Genomic DNA, 17,561 nt, shown 5'->3' on the forward strand with positions numbered 1-17,561 from the left:
CATGCCCATCAATCAAGGGGAGTTCCTACCACCTACCTATATTAGAGGCAATTAGCAGTAGCCAATTAACCAGCATGTCTTAGGGAGGTGGAATCTACGCTGTCATGGGGAGAATGTGTAGGCTCTATATTGATAGCACCCAAGGATTGAATCTGAGGATTTTCAAATGGAACAGAGTCTGTGCAATTGTCAGTAAAGGCATCAGACCATCTAGTCTTTGTCTTGAGAAAATCATCGGGACAACTCTGACTGAGCTTGTTGGCTTTCACAAACACATTGATCTTCTCTCCTGTTTCGTATAGCTCCAGCCAGTGAAAAATTTCCCCAAAGAACCTGTAGTGCCTTGATGTCAAAAACAATTACTCTCACCCCAGGAAGTCAGCTCCATTTGAACTTAGGATCTAATGAAATATGGAGTCAGTTGCTCTTGGAGGCACTTCACTCAAACATCACTGCCCAGGTTATTAGTGACAACAATATTTATGACACTTTCCTTCTCTTTATTAGTGATTTGGGAAGTAACTGGCCAGACTGGATTTGTCCTGCTCAAGAAAGGAGGAAGAGAGAAAGTAGAAAATTATGGGCCAGTTAAATCTGTCACTGGGATATTCTGGAAACCCTTTATTAAGGAGATAACAGCAGAATATTAAAAAAATCACACAGCAGAGTCAATATGGTTTTACGAAAGAGAAACTGTATTTAACATATTTGCGAGGATGCAATACAAAGGGTAGATAACTCCATAAGATATAGGAGCTGAATTAGGCCATTTGGCCTATCAAGTCTGTTCCACCATTCCATCATGGCTGATTTATTATCCCTCTCTACCTCATTGAGACGTGGAACATTTGAATTGAGAGAAGATGTTAGATTAGATACTACATAAAGGCCTACACCATAGAGTAAGAACACACAGGATGGTGGGGGAGGGGAGTGTCATTAGAAACGGGGATGGTGTTGGAGGATTGGCGTATTGTTCATGTTGTTCCATTGTTTAAAAAGGGTTCTAAGAGTAAAGCCAGCAAATATTGGCCTGTGAGTTTGACGTCAGTGGTGAGTAAATTGATGGAAAGTATTCTTAGAGATGGTATATATAATTATCTGGATAGACAGGGTCTGATCAGGAACAGTCAACATGGATTTGTGCATGGAAGGTCATGTTTGACAAACCTTGCTGAATTTTTTGAAGAGGTTACTTGGAAAGTTGACGAGGGTAAAGTGGTGAATGTTATCTATATGGACTTCAGTAAGGCCTTTGACAAGGTTCCACACTGAAGGTTAATTAGGAAGGTTCATTCGTTAGGTATCAATATTGAAGTAGTAAAATGGATTCAGCAGTGGCTGGATGGGAGATGTCAGAGAGTAGTGGTGGATAACTGTTTGTCAGATTGGAGGCTGGTGTCTAATGGTGTGCCTCAGAGATCTGTACTGGGTCCAATGTTGTTTGTCATATATATTAATGATCTGGATGATGGGGTGGTAAATTGGATTAGTAAGTATGCAGACGGTACTAAGATAGGTGGAGTTGTGGATAATGAAGTTGGTTTTCAAAGCTTGCAGAGAGATTTAGGCCAGTTAGAAGAGTGGGCTGAAAGATGGCAGATGGAGTTTAATGCTGATAAATGTGAGGTGCTACATTTTGGCAGGGCTAATCAAAATAGGACATACATAATAAGTGGTAGGGCATTGAAGAATGCAGTAGAACAGAAGGATCTAGGAATAATGGTGCATGGTTCCCTGAAAGTGGAATCTCATGTGGATAGGGTGGTGAAGAAAGTTTTTGGTATGCTAGCCTTTATAAATCAGAGCATTGAGTATAGGAGTTGGGATGTAATGTTGAAATTGCTCAAGGCATTGGTAAGGCCAAATTTGGAGTATTGTGTACAGTTCTGGTCACCGAATTATAGGAAAGATGTCAACAAAATTGAGAGAGTACAGAGAAGATTTGCTAGAATGTTGCCTGGGTTTCATCTCCTAAATTACAGAGAAAGGTTGAACAAGTTGGGTCTTTATTCTTTGGAGCGTAGAAGGTTGAGGGAGAACTTGATAGAAGTATTTAAAATTATGAGGGGGATAGATAGAGTTGACATGGATAGACTTTTTCCATTGAGAGTGGGGTAGATTCAAACAAGAGGACATAATTTGAGAGTTAAAGGGCAAAAGTTTAGGGGTAACATGAGGGGGAACTTCTTTACTCAGAGAGTGGTAGCTGTGTGGAGCGAGCTTCCAGCAGAAGTGGTTGAGGCAGGTTTGATGTTGTCCTTTAAGGTTAAATTGGATAGCTACATGGACAGGAAAGGAATGGAGGGTTATGGGCTGAGTGCAGGTCGGTGGGACTAGGTGAGAGTAAGAGTTCGGCATGGACTAGAAGGGCCGAGAGGGCCTGTTTCCATGCTGTAATTGTTATATGGTTATATGGTTATAATATGTCATGGAAATGGGATTTGCTAAGTAATAGAAAATAAGGAGTTGAGATACGTGCATCATTTTGGATTGTCAATCATTATCCAGATGTGTGTCATAACAATCCATTCTGAAACCTTAACTGTTACTAAACTATGTTAATGACTCTAATGAAGAGGCTGAGCATAAACAGAGGGGATTCTACTGATGCTGGGAAACCAGAGCAACACACACAATATGTTGAAGGAATTCAGCAGGTTAGACAGCATCAATGGAAAGGAATAAACAGTCGATGTTGACCTGTAATGTTGACTGTTTATTCCTTTCCATAGATGCTGCCTGACCTGCTGAGTTTCTTCAGCAATTTATGTGAGGGGTTGAGTGTACTGTGGTCAGATTCACTGATGACACATAGGCACGTGAGTTAGCAAATAGTGATAAGCATAGAGATAGATTAACTGAGTGGGCACCAGGTTAGGATAAATGTGAGGTTATCTGCTGGAAGAAGGAATAAAGCAACAAATTATTACTTAAACTGAGACCTCAAAATTCCGTTTTTACAAAGAAATTTGGAGGCCTGGTATCTAGAACCAGGAAGCAGAATTATAGAATAAGGAGTCACCAACTTCAGATGGAGTTGAGAGAAATGATCTATCCCAGAGAGTTTTGGAGGTGGAGATAAATATATTGAAGGCTGAGAATGACCACAAAAGAGTCACGTGGTGCTAGGGAAAAAGTGAGGGCAAAATTGGATCATTCATGATCTAATTAATTGGCCAATTCACTCAAAGGAAAGGTAGCCCACTGTTTAAGTTCTTATTGAAAACCTACCTAAGCAATATAGCCAGATAATCTTTCACATCATTACTTAGTTATGACCTCACATTTATTACAGCATCGAGGGAGGTTGTTAGGGCCATTGGGCCTTTGTCAGCTCTCAGCATCATCCTTCTGCAATTCCATTCCTATATTTAGTTGCCCATCACCCATTCTCTGCAACATGCTCAGTAACTCCAGCCTGATTCTCAAATTAACCATCAACTAGCTTGCCTTAGGAATACAATCCAATTGTTGTATTAGCTCTGGTTGCTGCTGACTCTTTGTCACGGCACCTGGGATGTCAGAGCACACAGCCACTAATATCTCCAATGTATTCAGCTTTTACTTGCCATTTCATGGTGTAAATTAAATTAGCTGAAGGCTGGCTTCTCTGATGGGAGCCAGGAGCTCAGCAATGGCTGGTGAGTAGTGGGTGTTGTGGAATGCCCACCCAGCGAAGGCGGTAGAGGCGGATACAATAGGGTCTTTTAAGAGAGATAGGTACATGGAGCTTAGAAAAATAGGGGGCTAAGTGGTAGGGAAATTCTGGGCAGCTTCTAGAGTAGGTCACATGGTCGGCATAGCATTGTGGGCCGAAAGGCCTGTAAGGTGCTGTAGATTTTCTATGTTCTATGTGAGTGTTTCAGTCAGGCTTCATGCACTCACTTACTGAACTCTCTTTGGCTGTAGGTGGAGACCTCCATGGAACCACCTCCTCGCCTTGGCCTTGTAACAGCCCACCAACATCTAGAGCTGGGCTCTGATCTGGGATTACTTAGATCTGCAGTCTGTGATTTGTGATGCATCTCCAGAATGGGGTCCTGCCATTTTTCTTTGTTATACTCTTCAACATTCTTACTGAAAAAAGGGTGAGCCGCTTGTTTGATAGCAATAGTAAGTTGAGGAATGTGGTCTGTTTCAAGTTACTTCATCTGTTCTGAATCTATCCAATTTATCTGCAAGGACTGAGCAGCAGTTACTCCTACCGCTTCTGTAATGAACAGATGCTACTGTGATAGGTGGTTTGTTGAAGGTGACACTGAGCAGATTTTAACTTCCTGCTGTTTCCCTCATCTTAAATTTTATTTGATCTTTAGCATTACAGTATATATTACTCCTGGCTCTATCAGTAAGCAATACAACACCTTTAGTGCATGAAGACTTAAATAAATAGGTTTAATTCTTGTTCAAATTAGATCTAAACAAGTCAACTTCTTAAGCCTCAACATCTCTTTTCCTTAATGAACTGAATAATGAACAAAGCTTTAAAAAATTTGTGGTTACTGAAATACAAATAAAGAATACTCACTGGACTGCGCCTCTGTGTTCGGCAAAAAGGAAGAAAGAACAGATACCTGGTCAGAGAGTGACAGATTTGTGAACAAAGCATTTATTATCAAAGATTTGTCAAAAATGAACAGGCATGAGCTCAGTCATCAGAGTACAGGAAAGGTCTCTCATTCTTGATGAGCTAATTGGTAATAAACCACAATCTCTGCAACCTTGTTCTGGGGGGTGGGGGGAATTAGCCCTGATTGTTCATCGGCTGAGTCTGGGTAAACACACAATCTCTGATTTATCATATGCCTTCCTAGTTTTGGATTTCTCTGAGGTTCTCACAGATGCAGAAGCAAGATAGAGGACAGAAAACAGGTGGGGAACATCCTGTGTTCTGACAGTTTCTTCACTGACAACATTAAAAAAAAATCAAAGACGTCAATAAAAGTTAACTTTTGATATGCGCAACTGAATTTTTAATGACCATGATCATCTATTCTAATGAAATATATAACAGGGAAAATAGATGTTCTTCAGGTACCAAAGTGAAGATCATGGTCATGTTCTTGCAAACTTGCCACTGCTTGTTCCTCATGTGGATAGAGAGATCCACATATATTAAGATCTGCCCTCAGAGTAGTACATGGCAAATTTATCTGTTTGACTTCCTATTTACAAATTCCAGATGACTTATGTAAATTCTGCATTACTTGGTCCAAATCTTACAAGTGCTACCCTATCTTCATATGGAAGTTATTGATCTGGTCTTTCACGGGGCGTGGGACCATCTTGAATTACAATATGATGATAACATGTAAATTCTGCGACAGGATGTTAATTTGCAGAATGAAAATCAAATCACCAGACAAAAAATGATCATGTGTTGGAAAATATCTACCCTGCATAGCTCATTGTATCCTGAAATGGATTGCAATTACAAAACAAATGTTTAAAATGTATAAAATTATAGATGTGACCTATTACCTTATTTTCATAAGCACTAATTTTATTGTCTTGCTTCTGCTATTCTGAAGTTACTATTTTAGATTCAGTTTTTTAAATATAGCATATTTACAGGCAGTTATCATTACAGTTTTTTTTTACTATACACACAGAATGCTGGAGGAACTCAACAGGTCAAACAGCATTTAAGGAGGGAAATAAACAGCCAATGCTTCAGCTTGAGACCCTACATCAGGACTGTTTTTCTTACATGCAGTTTCCTTCAGTGTTTTTCCTTGTCCCTCATTGTACAGGCAGCAATGGTTTGTGCATTAGAGTTAGCCAGAGACACGGTCCCCGCTTGAGGAACCATTCTTCATGCAAAATCTCTCTAAAAATGGTAGGTTACCAATCTTACCATTGTACCAGTGCCCTTTACAAAAGAAACCCTTTCTGAAGATTCGTTCCCAGAGTCCTCCACAAGAAACTCTAAACTTTCTCAGAGGTCCTCACTTCTATAATTCCACTGCAGAACCTTCGCTGGACTCCTCATGTCCTCATGGACATTGGCCCTCTGACTTGCAGCAAAGTTGCAATTGCCCTATGTTCAGCAACTCCCTTCATTTCAGCAGAGAGGAACAGGGAGATGTTCATGCACAGTATTTGAAATATGTACATAGGCAGATAGATATAGATAAATTATATTTGATAAGTTATATTATTTATTTAATTTTATATATTTAATTAATTAAGTTGATTTGAGTTAAAATTTTAATCTATTTAAATTTGGAGGTTAGCCAGTTGAGAGTATTCCTTTTGCTATGAATGGAAAGGAAAATCTGAAGATACAGGCAGCTGGAAGAGTGATGGTAGAAAAGGGCAGCTGCAGCTTCATTACCCCCAGGACCTGGATTCAATGTAGGAAATGGTTCTACACTACAGGAAGGTTAAGTCCTATGCTGCATTTTGTCTGTCAGAGACCTTCCCTCTTTTCACCCAACACACTCAAATAAGGCACCTGTTATCAACACAACAGACACTAACACCACACCTCTTTCATGCACAGGACAAAAAATCCACTATGATTCATTCCTCACACTCTAGCCACTGTCTTTTTTGGCTGAATTGTGAAATTATGAAAAAGTATTATTTACTCTGAATTAATTGGGCAGTTCTGAGAGGGTGACTTGCGTCCTTGGGATTAGGACATGGGTCGAAGGCTTGGAAGATGTGACCCACTGCGGTAGCAGCCTGAAATGGCAGGTTGTGCAGTTGCTTCAATGTCACAATTTAGGTGACGTAAAACGTTTCAGGGCAGGTTCTCTGGGATCGACTGCCTGGACTGCAAAGAGTGCAGCTTTATGGCAACTATTACAATGTGGCATTGTCAACCTGTTCAGATAAGCTTATAAAATAGGCCTTTTCATTTTGGAGAAATATTATCTTCAGAGGGATTTTATGGATAAATAATAAAACAAACATTAAAAGAATTGATTATGTTTTTGTTAATAAATCATTTTAGTTTGATAGATTGGGGAAAACAAGATTATATTTGAAGGTCAAAGTTTTCTCCATTCCCAGAGGACGGTAGCTAAAAGTTGCCTGCTTACATGACATGTGCTGAGTTTCTGCAAAGCATCAAAACAGCAACACAAGTCCTTTTGCTGGGATGGATCAAAGGATACAATAAAAGTTGCTTCCCTATTTTAGTCATTGGGCTAGATTGTGCTTACCCTTTGCTCAACCATTGTACGGCTTCTGCTGGTAACTCAGCTTGCATTGGACGTACCCCACTACTCTTGGCTATCCCGATACATCTGACCTCCAGCTCCACACTCGGCTCACCATCATCCAGATGCAAAGCATGGACCTGCTGAGGCATTTGGTTCTGTTACTTCATGCCAGTCATGGTCGGTGTACAATTCACAAACCCATAGTAACAGGGTCACAGGCCTTGTTCCTTTAAATATTTGCCATTTTTTAAATTACTCAAATCGATCTGGGCTGATTTTAAGTGTCTTTGACTGTCAGAAATATTTAAAATGAAACAGTTCAAAGGATTTTGATAATGACAGCTGCCTAATTATTCTGGGACAGGGAATTGATAATTGATATTTGTAACCGATACAGAAGCCACTCTGTCTCACCACTGTGAAGCAGGACAAGGTGGGTGCAGCGGAACAGCTCCAGAACAAACTGCCCCAATATTTTAAAATGCCTAACATAGCTATTCTCAACATTTCTTGCAGGAAATTAAATGTGTCAAAAAAAAAAAATCAGTAGATGTCAAGTGAAAATGCCAGTTACAGGATAAACACTATAATGTGAGAACTTGTTAATTAATGCATATAGAAGGAGAGGTGGCTCATTGTAGCAGCCGGGGAGCAAATACAGAAAGTTCAGGGTTTCGGATTCATTGAACATTTAACTCCTTTTGACCCCCTCGATCTGTCCTGGGTCTGGTGTCTATCAAGTGGACAGGTGCCTGAAACATCATGGAATACAAGTGCAACTGTTGGCTGCGGGATAGCGAATGCAGGATGCAGACCTACACAAGCTGGTGGTGACCCCATATGTTTTCAAAACAGTTATTGCAATAGAGTACCCAACGATCATAATGATTTTTGTCCAGGAAACAAAAAAGCGAAATCTAGGTGAGTTCAGATTCTACATAAGGGTAGTACTTACTTTGTAACATTGACACATGGTTTTGGTGAGAATCCATCCATCAGTTACTGGGAACCTCCAGACGAGGGGGCAAGATGATGGGCAGATGGACACAGGTGGGGGAATGGGGGGGGGAGTCAGAAGACAGTGGCTGATGGGTGACAGTTTAGAGACAGATAAGGAAAGAAAACAAAGATGGTGCAGATGGAACCAGGGGTGGAGGTTGGGACGGAGGCTGCAAGGTGATTATTAGAAACAAGAGACTACAGCTGTTGGATCCGGCATCTGTAGCTTCTTGATTCGATTCGTTTTCTCTTTCCACACTAGAGTCAACATATCGTCTGCCACAGCCCTCCCTCTCACCCCCTTTATACTCGCCATCTCGCCTCCATATCCTCAGTCTTGATGCAGAGTCTTGACCCGAAACATTGACCATCCTTCTGCCCTCCACAGATGCTGCCTGACCGGTTGAGTTCCTCCGGCAGTTTGATTTTTAATACTCACTCACAGCATTATAATATACCAGTGTAATGTGCATTGATTCTTTGGTACATGATCATGAGGGAACTTGGTAATGAATATTCAAGGAACTGTTAAGAATCTCTATTCATATCATTATTTCATCAAGAACTCTGAAAATTATCCATAAAAGAGAATGGATATGAAGTTAAAGAGCATCTATCCTGCATTTTACTTAGAAATGAGGAAAATTGCTCTTACCGGACTTCTCCTCTAAAGATTGAAGCATTTATTAGAAAAATAAAATAATTATGGCAGATTTTGTCTTACAAATTGTTTTTACATTGGAGCAATGAAAAAACACAAATAACGGGTTGTGCTTTCTCAGGAAAGATCTGACAATCTATTTGCAAATATGATGAAAACCGTGAAAGATTGCATCAATGTACGTGACATAATTGTGAAGTAATATTTTGTCAAACATAATAAGATTAATTTATATTTGTTTATTTAAAAGGTTCACGAAAGAAAAGTTTTCTGGAATCTTAGAGATATGTCCATTCTGCACCTTGGTCTAAGCCCTTTGTTAATCCACTTATAGTTAATACATCTCAATACATGACTTTAAACATGACAAATGAAACACTCCTTTGTATGTCATCCATCTATTCAAAACAAGTTTGAAAAATATCATTTCCAGCAAAATGATTTAATTAGTGGACCATTATCATTTGGCTATATGTCTGGATTTAATCATTTATCTGATATTCCGTATGAGTAAACATTGTCAAGTTAAGAAGGCACTGATAAACATTCCTTATTCAGACCTGGGCTTATACCTGTATTAATACTAAATAATCATTATCATTGCTTGTAAATTATAATCCCTTTAGCAAATGAAAAATACAAATTAAGATGGTTTAAGATCTCAAATAACTAGTTAACTCAGTCAAAGAGTGATAAAGATAACTTATACTGAATGCTCTGAAGATTTGTATAAAATATATTTGCAGCTGTACATTGCTCTCTGGTAATTATAGAGTATATATCTTTTTCTGGGAATCAGATAGTTAAATAAGTCCTTGTCTGCCTTCTCATTATTCCAGGTAATGAAACAATTTCTGAGGTACTCAAAAACTTAATCACAGAGCTGCATCAATGTATTAGTTCTTTGAAATGAATAAATTGTATATACAGATTTATTTTTAAATTAGTTTCCATTTAAAATTCTTTATTAGTATTCCTTTTACAATAAAATTATGCGATTTGAAGCTAACTTTGAGATCCACCTCAGCCATTGTGTTTGCTTTTTAAATATGATAGAGAAAGATAATTTTGAATAACCAAGGGAAACACAAGGCATCCAACATATGGGCAAATCAATTTCTGATCCTTACTCAAGGAATCAGTGTATGAATTTATGAGGAATATAAATGACAAGCTTTGTCACAAGCACCATTTTCTCTATGATTTTGCAGATAAACAAGGAGTGGAAAATTGTAACATGAATCCTCTAACTTAAAAGGAACAAATCAATGCGATATAAATATGCCAGCATAAAGTTATATTGTATCTATAACTCTTTCCAGAAACCTGTATTTACCCCATATCCACATCATGTAACATGTCTTCTGAAGACAATAATGGGTATTTATGTTACTGGGAAACTTTGTTCAAAGCAACAGGCTTTTTTTTATCTAGTACTATACCCAGGGCAGGCTATAATACTTCCTTTGAGAACAGCTGTTCTATAAACAAAACAATACAATGGGAATTATGTTGCCACTGCAACACTTAGCAGAAAGAAATGTTACACAATAGAGTGCTTGAGGATAGATGCAGATCTACAGGTTCAATAGAGAAGAGAGGACATGAATACTTACATGCAGAGTATGAAAATCTTCGCTATTTTCAACCTGTGTATGTTCAGTTACTGGGTGAATTCCAGGGTGAAATCTACAGTTTTTGGGCAAAGAATTTTTGGAAGTAGAGGATTGGTTGGTGCAAAGGATTAGTCAGGATTTTACTGAAAGGTGGAGCAGGCTTGTGTCTAGACTTTAACACTTCTCTCTCCTATTCCAACCTCACTCATTCCGAACGCTTGGCTCTCCACTCTCCCTAACCTCACCATCAAACCCACAATTAAGGGAGGTGCTGTAGTAGGCTGGCCTCTACCTTTCTGAGGCCCAGTGCCAACTCTCAGACACCTCCTCTTACTTACCCCTCGAACAGGACCCCACTAAGGAACACCAGGCCATTGTTTCCCACACCATCACCAACCTTATTGACTCTGGGGATCTCCCCTCCACCAGCACCAACCTCACAGTTCCCGCATCCTGCACCTTCTGTTTCTATCTCCTACCCAAGATCCACAAACCCGCTTGTCCAGGCAGACCCAACTTGTTCAGCTTGTTCCTGCTCCAGTGAACTCAGATCTGCATACCTCGACTCTGTTTTATCTCCCCAGTTCAGTTTTTTCCTATCTACATCCGTGACACCTCACACACTCTTGATCTTTTCAAGGATTCCAGATTCCCTGGCATCATCTTATTTTTACAATGAATATCCAGTCCCTATACACCTCCATCTCCCACAAGGAAGGCCTCAAAGCTCTCCGTTTCTTTTGGGACACCAGACCCAACCATTTTCCCTCCATCACCCTCTCCTTTGCTTAGCAGAACTTGTCCTCACTCTAAATAATTTATTCTTTGGCTCCTCCCACTTCCTTCAAACAAAATGGGTAGCCATGGGCAGTTGCATAGGTCCCATATATGCCTGCCTATTTGTTGGCTACGTGGAAGAGCCTATGTCCTAAGCCTACACTGGTGACTGCATTTTTCCTATGCTACATCGACGACTGTATTGGTCTGCTTCCTGAACCCATGCTGAACTCATCGATTTCATCCACTTTGCCTTCAACTTCCGCCCTCCCCTCAAATTCACCTGGTCCATTTCTGACACTTCCCTTCCCTTTCTCAATCTCACTGTCTCTATCTCCAGAGACAGCTTATCCACCGATATCTATTATAAACCACCAGACTCTCAAGGCTACTGGATTATACCTTGTCCCACCCTGACACTTGTAAAAACGCCGCTTCCTTTCTCAAATCCTCTGCCTCTGCCGCATCTGCTCTCAGAAAGAGGTTTTTCATTTTAGAATGTAGCAGATAACCTCCTTTTTCAAAGAAAGGGGCTTCCCTTCCTCCACCATCAACGCTGCCCTCAACTGCATCTCTTCCGTTTTATGCACGTCTGCTCTTACACCGTCCTCCTGCCACCCTACCAGGGATAGGGTTCCTCTTGTCCTCACTTACCACCCCACCAGCCTCCACGTCCAGCACATAACTCTCTGAAATTTCAGCCAATTGTCCATTCGTCCCTCCCCATTGATTTCCTTCCTTCCTGGCACTTATCCTTGCAAGCAGAACAAGTGCTACACATGCCCCTACACTTCCTCCATCACTACCATTCAGGGCCCCAAACAATCCTTGCAGGTGAGGCAACTCTTCACCTGTGAGTCTGTTGGGGTCATAGACTGTGTTTGGTGCTCCCAATGTGGCGTCTTGTACATTGGTGAAACCCAAGGTAGATTGGGAGACCACTTCATCAAGCATCTACGCTCTGTCTGCCAGAAGAAGTGGGATCTCCCAGTGGCTACCTATTTTAGGTCCACTTCCCATTCCCATTCTGATATATCTATCCATAGCCTCCTCCACTGTTGTGCTAAGGCCACACTTAAGTTGGAGGAACAACACCTTATATTCCGTTTTTATAGTCTCCAACCTGGTGGCATGAACAAAGATTTCTCAAACTTCCAGTAATGCCTTTCATCCCTTCACCATTTCCTATCTCCTTTTCCCTCTTTTGTGTTATCTCCTTGCCCGCCCATTGCCTCCCTCTGGTTCTCCTCCTCTTCCCCACTTCCTTCATTTTCTTTTCTTCCATGGCCTTCTATCTTTTTCACCAATCAACTTCCTAATTCTTTCCTTCACCCCTCCCCGTCCAAGTTTCACCGATCACCTGGTGTTTCTGTCTCCCCTCCCTCCACCTTTCAAATCTACTCCTCAGCTTTGTTTTCTCTCCAGTCCTGCTGAAGGGTCTCAGCCTGAAACATTGACTGTGCTTTTTTCCATGGATACTGCCGGGCCTGCTCAGTTCCTCCAGCATTTTGTGCGTGACTCTGTTTTGCCTTTTAATGCCTTACTCTACAATGTCACTTATTTTTCATCTGAGTCTCTATTTTGTCACATGCTGTTGTTATCTTCTCAGCAGGTTTGATTGTAACTTTCTGTAATGATGGGGATTAGAAGCAAGTAGCTGAAAGCTTCATACATAATTGACCCTGCTATTGACTGCTTATGGTATTCTCTCACTTCCATAAACTTTAGGAAGGAATGTTAAATCCATATCATTTGTAAGATCCAAATTGTCATTTTTATGCAGATAGCTTGTGCAGTCAGAATTGAACTTAGTGGGTCTCTGTGGTATCATTTGAGGTTCATTCATTGTGAATAGCGAAGCTAAAGCTTTCCATGCCAGCTCCCAACCAAGGTCAACATCCTCTCATTTGATGCAGCCAGCTTTTTGTTTAAATCCAGATGAGAGCTCTCCCTTTAAAATAATGGCAACATCAAACAGGTTCTTTGGACTGGCTGTCTCAAATGCATTGCCAACTTTTAAAGATTAACTCCAAACTATAATGTGAAACAATCTAAGAAACACTCTTCCTTAGCATTATCACAAAGATAATATCACAAAGTTACAGAAAGAAAGACAGGTGTAAAAATTGTTTGTAGCTGTTGCTAAAGAACAATTTTTTTTGTTGGTTTTTTTGGGTTTTTTTTTTCTTTCCTTATTGACAGATATGAAAATTAGTATACTATTATATTACCTTGTTATTTTATATCTAAGCTGCACTGTTAGTATTAACTTCTTTTTGTGATCTAATATCTCTTGTAAAGTTATATTGCAACAGTGTATCAGTGCCTATATGGTTTACCTTTTGTGTACTAATTCAATAAAAAGGTTTAAAACGAAAGAAAGAAAGAACAATTTCACCTCCAATTTTGTTCAAGGCAGAATACTGTGGAGTTAACTGCATGAGATCTCAATGTAAACTTTCCACTAAAATATTTCACAGAATTTGAATAGAAATGTTGCTACAATTTATATGAGATGAAAAAAGTGCATAACTTTCCAGTCTGCATACGACAGAGAAGGCGTCACGTAAGGAGAATGGCAGCAAGGGAGGAAAGCCCATTGGATTACGTTGCATCTGTTTCAATGCAAGAGAACTGACAGGTAATATGGATGAAACTAGGGCTCGGACAGCTGTGTGGGACTAAGATGTTGTAGCCATTACTGAAACATGACTAAGGGAGCAATGGGACTAGCAGCTTAGTGTTCCAGTGTACAGATGCACTATGAGGAAAATGAGGAAAGGGAATTGCACTTTTGATTAAAGAGAATGTCATAACAGTAGTCAGAAAAGAAATTACAAGGAGCATGCAGTGAGGCTTTATGGGTGGACTGGGGAAATACGAAAGGGATGATCACGTTATTGAGATTGCACTATTGACCCCCAAATAGCCGATAGGAATTGGAAGAGCAAAAATACAAGAGGATTGTGCAGAATTAGAAGAATAGTATGGTTATCATAGTAGGAGTTTTTACCTTTTCTAATATGGACAGGGACTGCCATAAGACTATAAGGGATAGGAGAAGAATTAGACCATTTGGCCCATCGAGTCTGCTCTGCCATTTGATTATAACTGATTTACTTTTCATCTCAACCCGATTCTCTTGCCCACCGCCCATAACTTTTGATGCCCTGACTAAGCAAGAACTTATCAACCTCCACTTTAAATATACCCAAAGACTTGGCCTCCATAGCCAGCTGTGGCAATGAAGATCAGAGATTTACTACTCTCTGGCAAAAGAATTTCCTCCTAATGTCAGTTCTAAAGGATGTCTTTGTATTTTCTGAGGTTGGGTCCTCTGATCCTAGACTCTCATACAGTCATACTGTTAAGGGCTTGGATGGGGGGGAGGGTGGAATTTGAGTACATTATGAAAGTTTCCTTTGGCAATAAGCAGAGGGTCCCTATTGTAGAGAAGGTAAAGCTCAACTACTCTTAGGTGATAGGGTATGGTAAGTGACTGAAATGACAGTGGGAAGCATTTGACACTAGTGCTCACGGTTCTGTGGGGTTGAGAGGGAAAATAAATCAGCATCACTGAATGGCAGAGAAAATTGTTGGGCTGAATGGCCTTTTTCTGCTCCTATGTCTTATGGTCTTATTCAGTTTCCAATTAGAGCAAGACTAATGTTGCTATTATGATACAACAGATTTCAAAGGTTGATTGGAGGAGGTTGTTTGTGGGCAAATAGGAGTATTTTAAAGAAGAGAGAGTGAGAGCCGAAGGTCTGCATGTTCCTGCTGGAGTGAAAGACAGGCTGGTAGGAGTAGGGAAACCTGGATCTTGAGGGTTATCGAGGAAAAAGGATGCATCGGTCAGTTACAGGCTATTGGGATCAAGCTGGAGAAGTATAGGAAATTCAGGGGTGGGCTCAGGAAGGAAAAGGGATATAACTTTGGCAGAGGAGAATAAGGCCAAACCAAAGATTTTATAGGTACTTTAAGGGAAGGAGAGTAACTAGAGAGAGAAGGGGGACCCTCAAAAGCCAAAGGGATATATTTGTGGAGCTTCAGGAAATGGGCAAGGTTGTATTTTTACCATGAAGAAAGATATGAAGACTTCAGAACTAAGAAAAGTAAATGGGGAAGTCTTGGGATTAGTCTGCATATTGTGCTGGATATTGTAGAAAGTGTAAAGGTAGACGATTCTCCAAGGAGCCTGACCAGGTTTATCCATGAAAAGTGGGAGGTTAGAGAAGAAATCACGGAATCCCTGGCTGAGATATTTGCATCATTATTAGCCACATGTGAGGTGCTAGAAGACTGGAAGGTAATGAATGTTGTGCCTTTATTTAAGAAGCGTGACAAAGAAAAACCATGGAACTACAGATCAGTAAGTCTAACATCTATACTCGATAATTTTCTGGAGAAGACTCTGCGGGATAAGGCATATGTACATCTGGAAAGACAGGAGTTAGTTGCTTAGAGGTATTCAACATGGCTTTGTGCATGGTAGATCATATCTTTTGAAATTGATTGTGTTTTTTGATGATGTGACCAAGAAGGTTGATGAGGACAAGGTGGTTAACATGGTTTATATGGAGATCAGCAAGACCTTTGATAAAGTTCCACATGGTATGCTGGTATCGAAGGTTGGATCACACAGAATCCAAGGAGAGCTGGCTAATTGGATGCACAATTGAATTGATGGCAGAAGACAGAGTGTGATGGTGGAAAGTTACTTCTTGGACCGGAGACCAAGACAAGAGATGTGCCTCTGGGGTCAGAGCTGAGCCTATTGTTGTTTGTCATCTATATCAACAGTTTGGATAGGAATGTACTGTATATGGCATGGTCATGCAGATATCACCAGATATAGTGGACAATGAGGGGCATTATCAATAATTACAGGGGGATCTTGATCAGCTGAGTAAGTGGGCTGAGGAATGGTAAATGGAGTTCACTTGAGCTAAGTGTAAAGTTTTGTATCTTGGAAAGTCAAATCCAGATTCACAGTGAATGGCAGGGCACTGGGAAGTATTGTGGAGAAATGGACCTTGAAGTATAAGTATATATTTCACTGAAAGTGGAATCATGGGTAGACAGGGTGGTGAAGGGGGTTTTGTCAGGGCAATGAGCAGGAAAGTTGGGAGGTGACGATATGGCTGTACAGGATGTTGCTGAAGCCACACTTGGATTATTGAGTTCAGGTTGGTCGCCTGCTAAAGGAAATATTTTATTAAACTGGAATGTTTGCTGGAAAGATTTACAAGGATGTTGCCTGTACTTGAGGGACGGGGTTATAGGGAGGGATTGGACGGACAAAATCTTTAGTCCTTAGAGTGTAGGAGACTGAGAGGTGATCTTATAGAGGCGTACAAAAACACGAGGGGCATAAATAGAGTGGATGCACTCAATCTTTTACCCAGAGTTGGGGAATCAAGAACTAGAGGGCATAGGTTTAAGATGAGAGGGGAAAGATTTAATGAGAATTTGAGGAGCAACTTTGATTAAACAAAAGGTAGCATCTGTGTGGAATGAGCTGCCAGGAAGAAGTGGTTGAATCACATACAACAACAACTTTTAAAAGACGATTAGACAGATAGACAGATTGGAAAGGCTTCGAAGGTGATTGGCCAAACACTGGAAAATGGGACTAGCTTGGATGAGGATTCTTGATCAGCCTGGGTCATTTGGGCTGAAGGGCCTGGTTCAATACTGTATGACTCTATGACTGAATGAAATTAATAGTTTTCCTATCCTTAACACTTCCAATTCATTTCTAGTGGTAGGACGATGCATGTAGTACAATAGAAATAATTTCTGCCCTGATCTGAGGGCAGCTTGTAGCTGCAAAAAAAATCCATGTCTCTGTTAAAGTGATTTCTTGGTACATTTGTTGCACAACAGTCTCAGATAATCTGTTTTAAATGGATTTGGTCAAGAAAACTGGCAGTAATAATATTGAAACACTGCAGATACTGGAAGACGAAAATAGAAACAAAAAAAAGGCCAAAAACAAATTACAGTGATGAAAATGCTGTTCCTGGACTTAATTAACACATATATACAGAGATGGAATTCTTAGATTCCCAATAGGCTGACTGACAGAAACAAATTGAAGTACTTACCATTGGAGAAGGAGAGAGAGAAATGTTTCCCACGGAGGCTTTAAGCTCATCCACTGATGCTGCCATACATGTAGTAACATCCTTAGCTGGGAGGGGCCGAATTTTAATGTTAAATTTTCGACGTGTGTCTTCTTCTGACTCAGACTCACTTGATGAGTAAAAGTGTTTCTCTTTGGTTGGTGAAATGTCATTAAGGATTATTTTTGTAAATGACACATAACAG

At 40.2% G+C, this 17,561-nt stretch overlaps 1 protein-coding gene across 3 annotated transcripts in view; it reads right to left on the reverse strand.

The window, feature by feature from the left end:
* Nucleotides 1-17,561, reverse strand: part of sgip1a (SH3GL interacting endocytic adaptor 1a) — a 177,823-nt gene that overhangs the window by 60,073 nt on the left and 100,189 nt on the right. For 2 of the 3 annotated variants that reach the window (XM_072273874.1, XM_072273872.1), the window contains exons 7-8: nucleotides 17,339-17,517; nucleotides 4,532-4,543 (exon numbers count right to left, since the gene is read on the reverse strand). In XM_072273874.1, coding sequence (XP_072129975.1) covers nucleotides 4,532-4,543; nucleotides 17,339-17,517 — 191 coding nt within the window. Of the gene's footprint in view, nucleotides 1-4,531; nucleotides 4,578-17,338; nucleotides 17,518-17,561 lie in introns of all 3 variants that reach the window. The other variant, XM_072273873.1, reaches the window with a different exon arrangement.

This window comes from Mobula birostris, chromosome 12, assembly GCF_030028105.1.
Source record: "Mobula birostris isolate sMobBir1 chromosome 12, sMobBir1.hap1, whole genome shotgun sequence".
In the NCBI taxonomy this organism is placed as follows: domain Eukaryota; kingdom Metazoa; phylum Chordata; class Chondrichthyes; order Myliobatiformes; family Myliobatidae; genus Mobula; species Mobula birostris.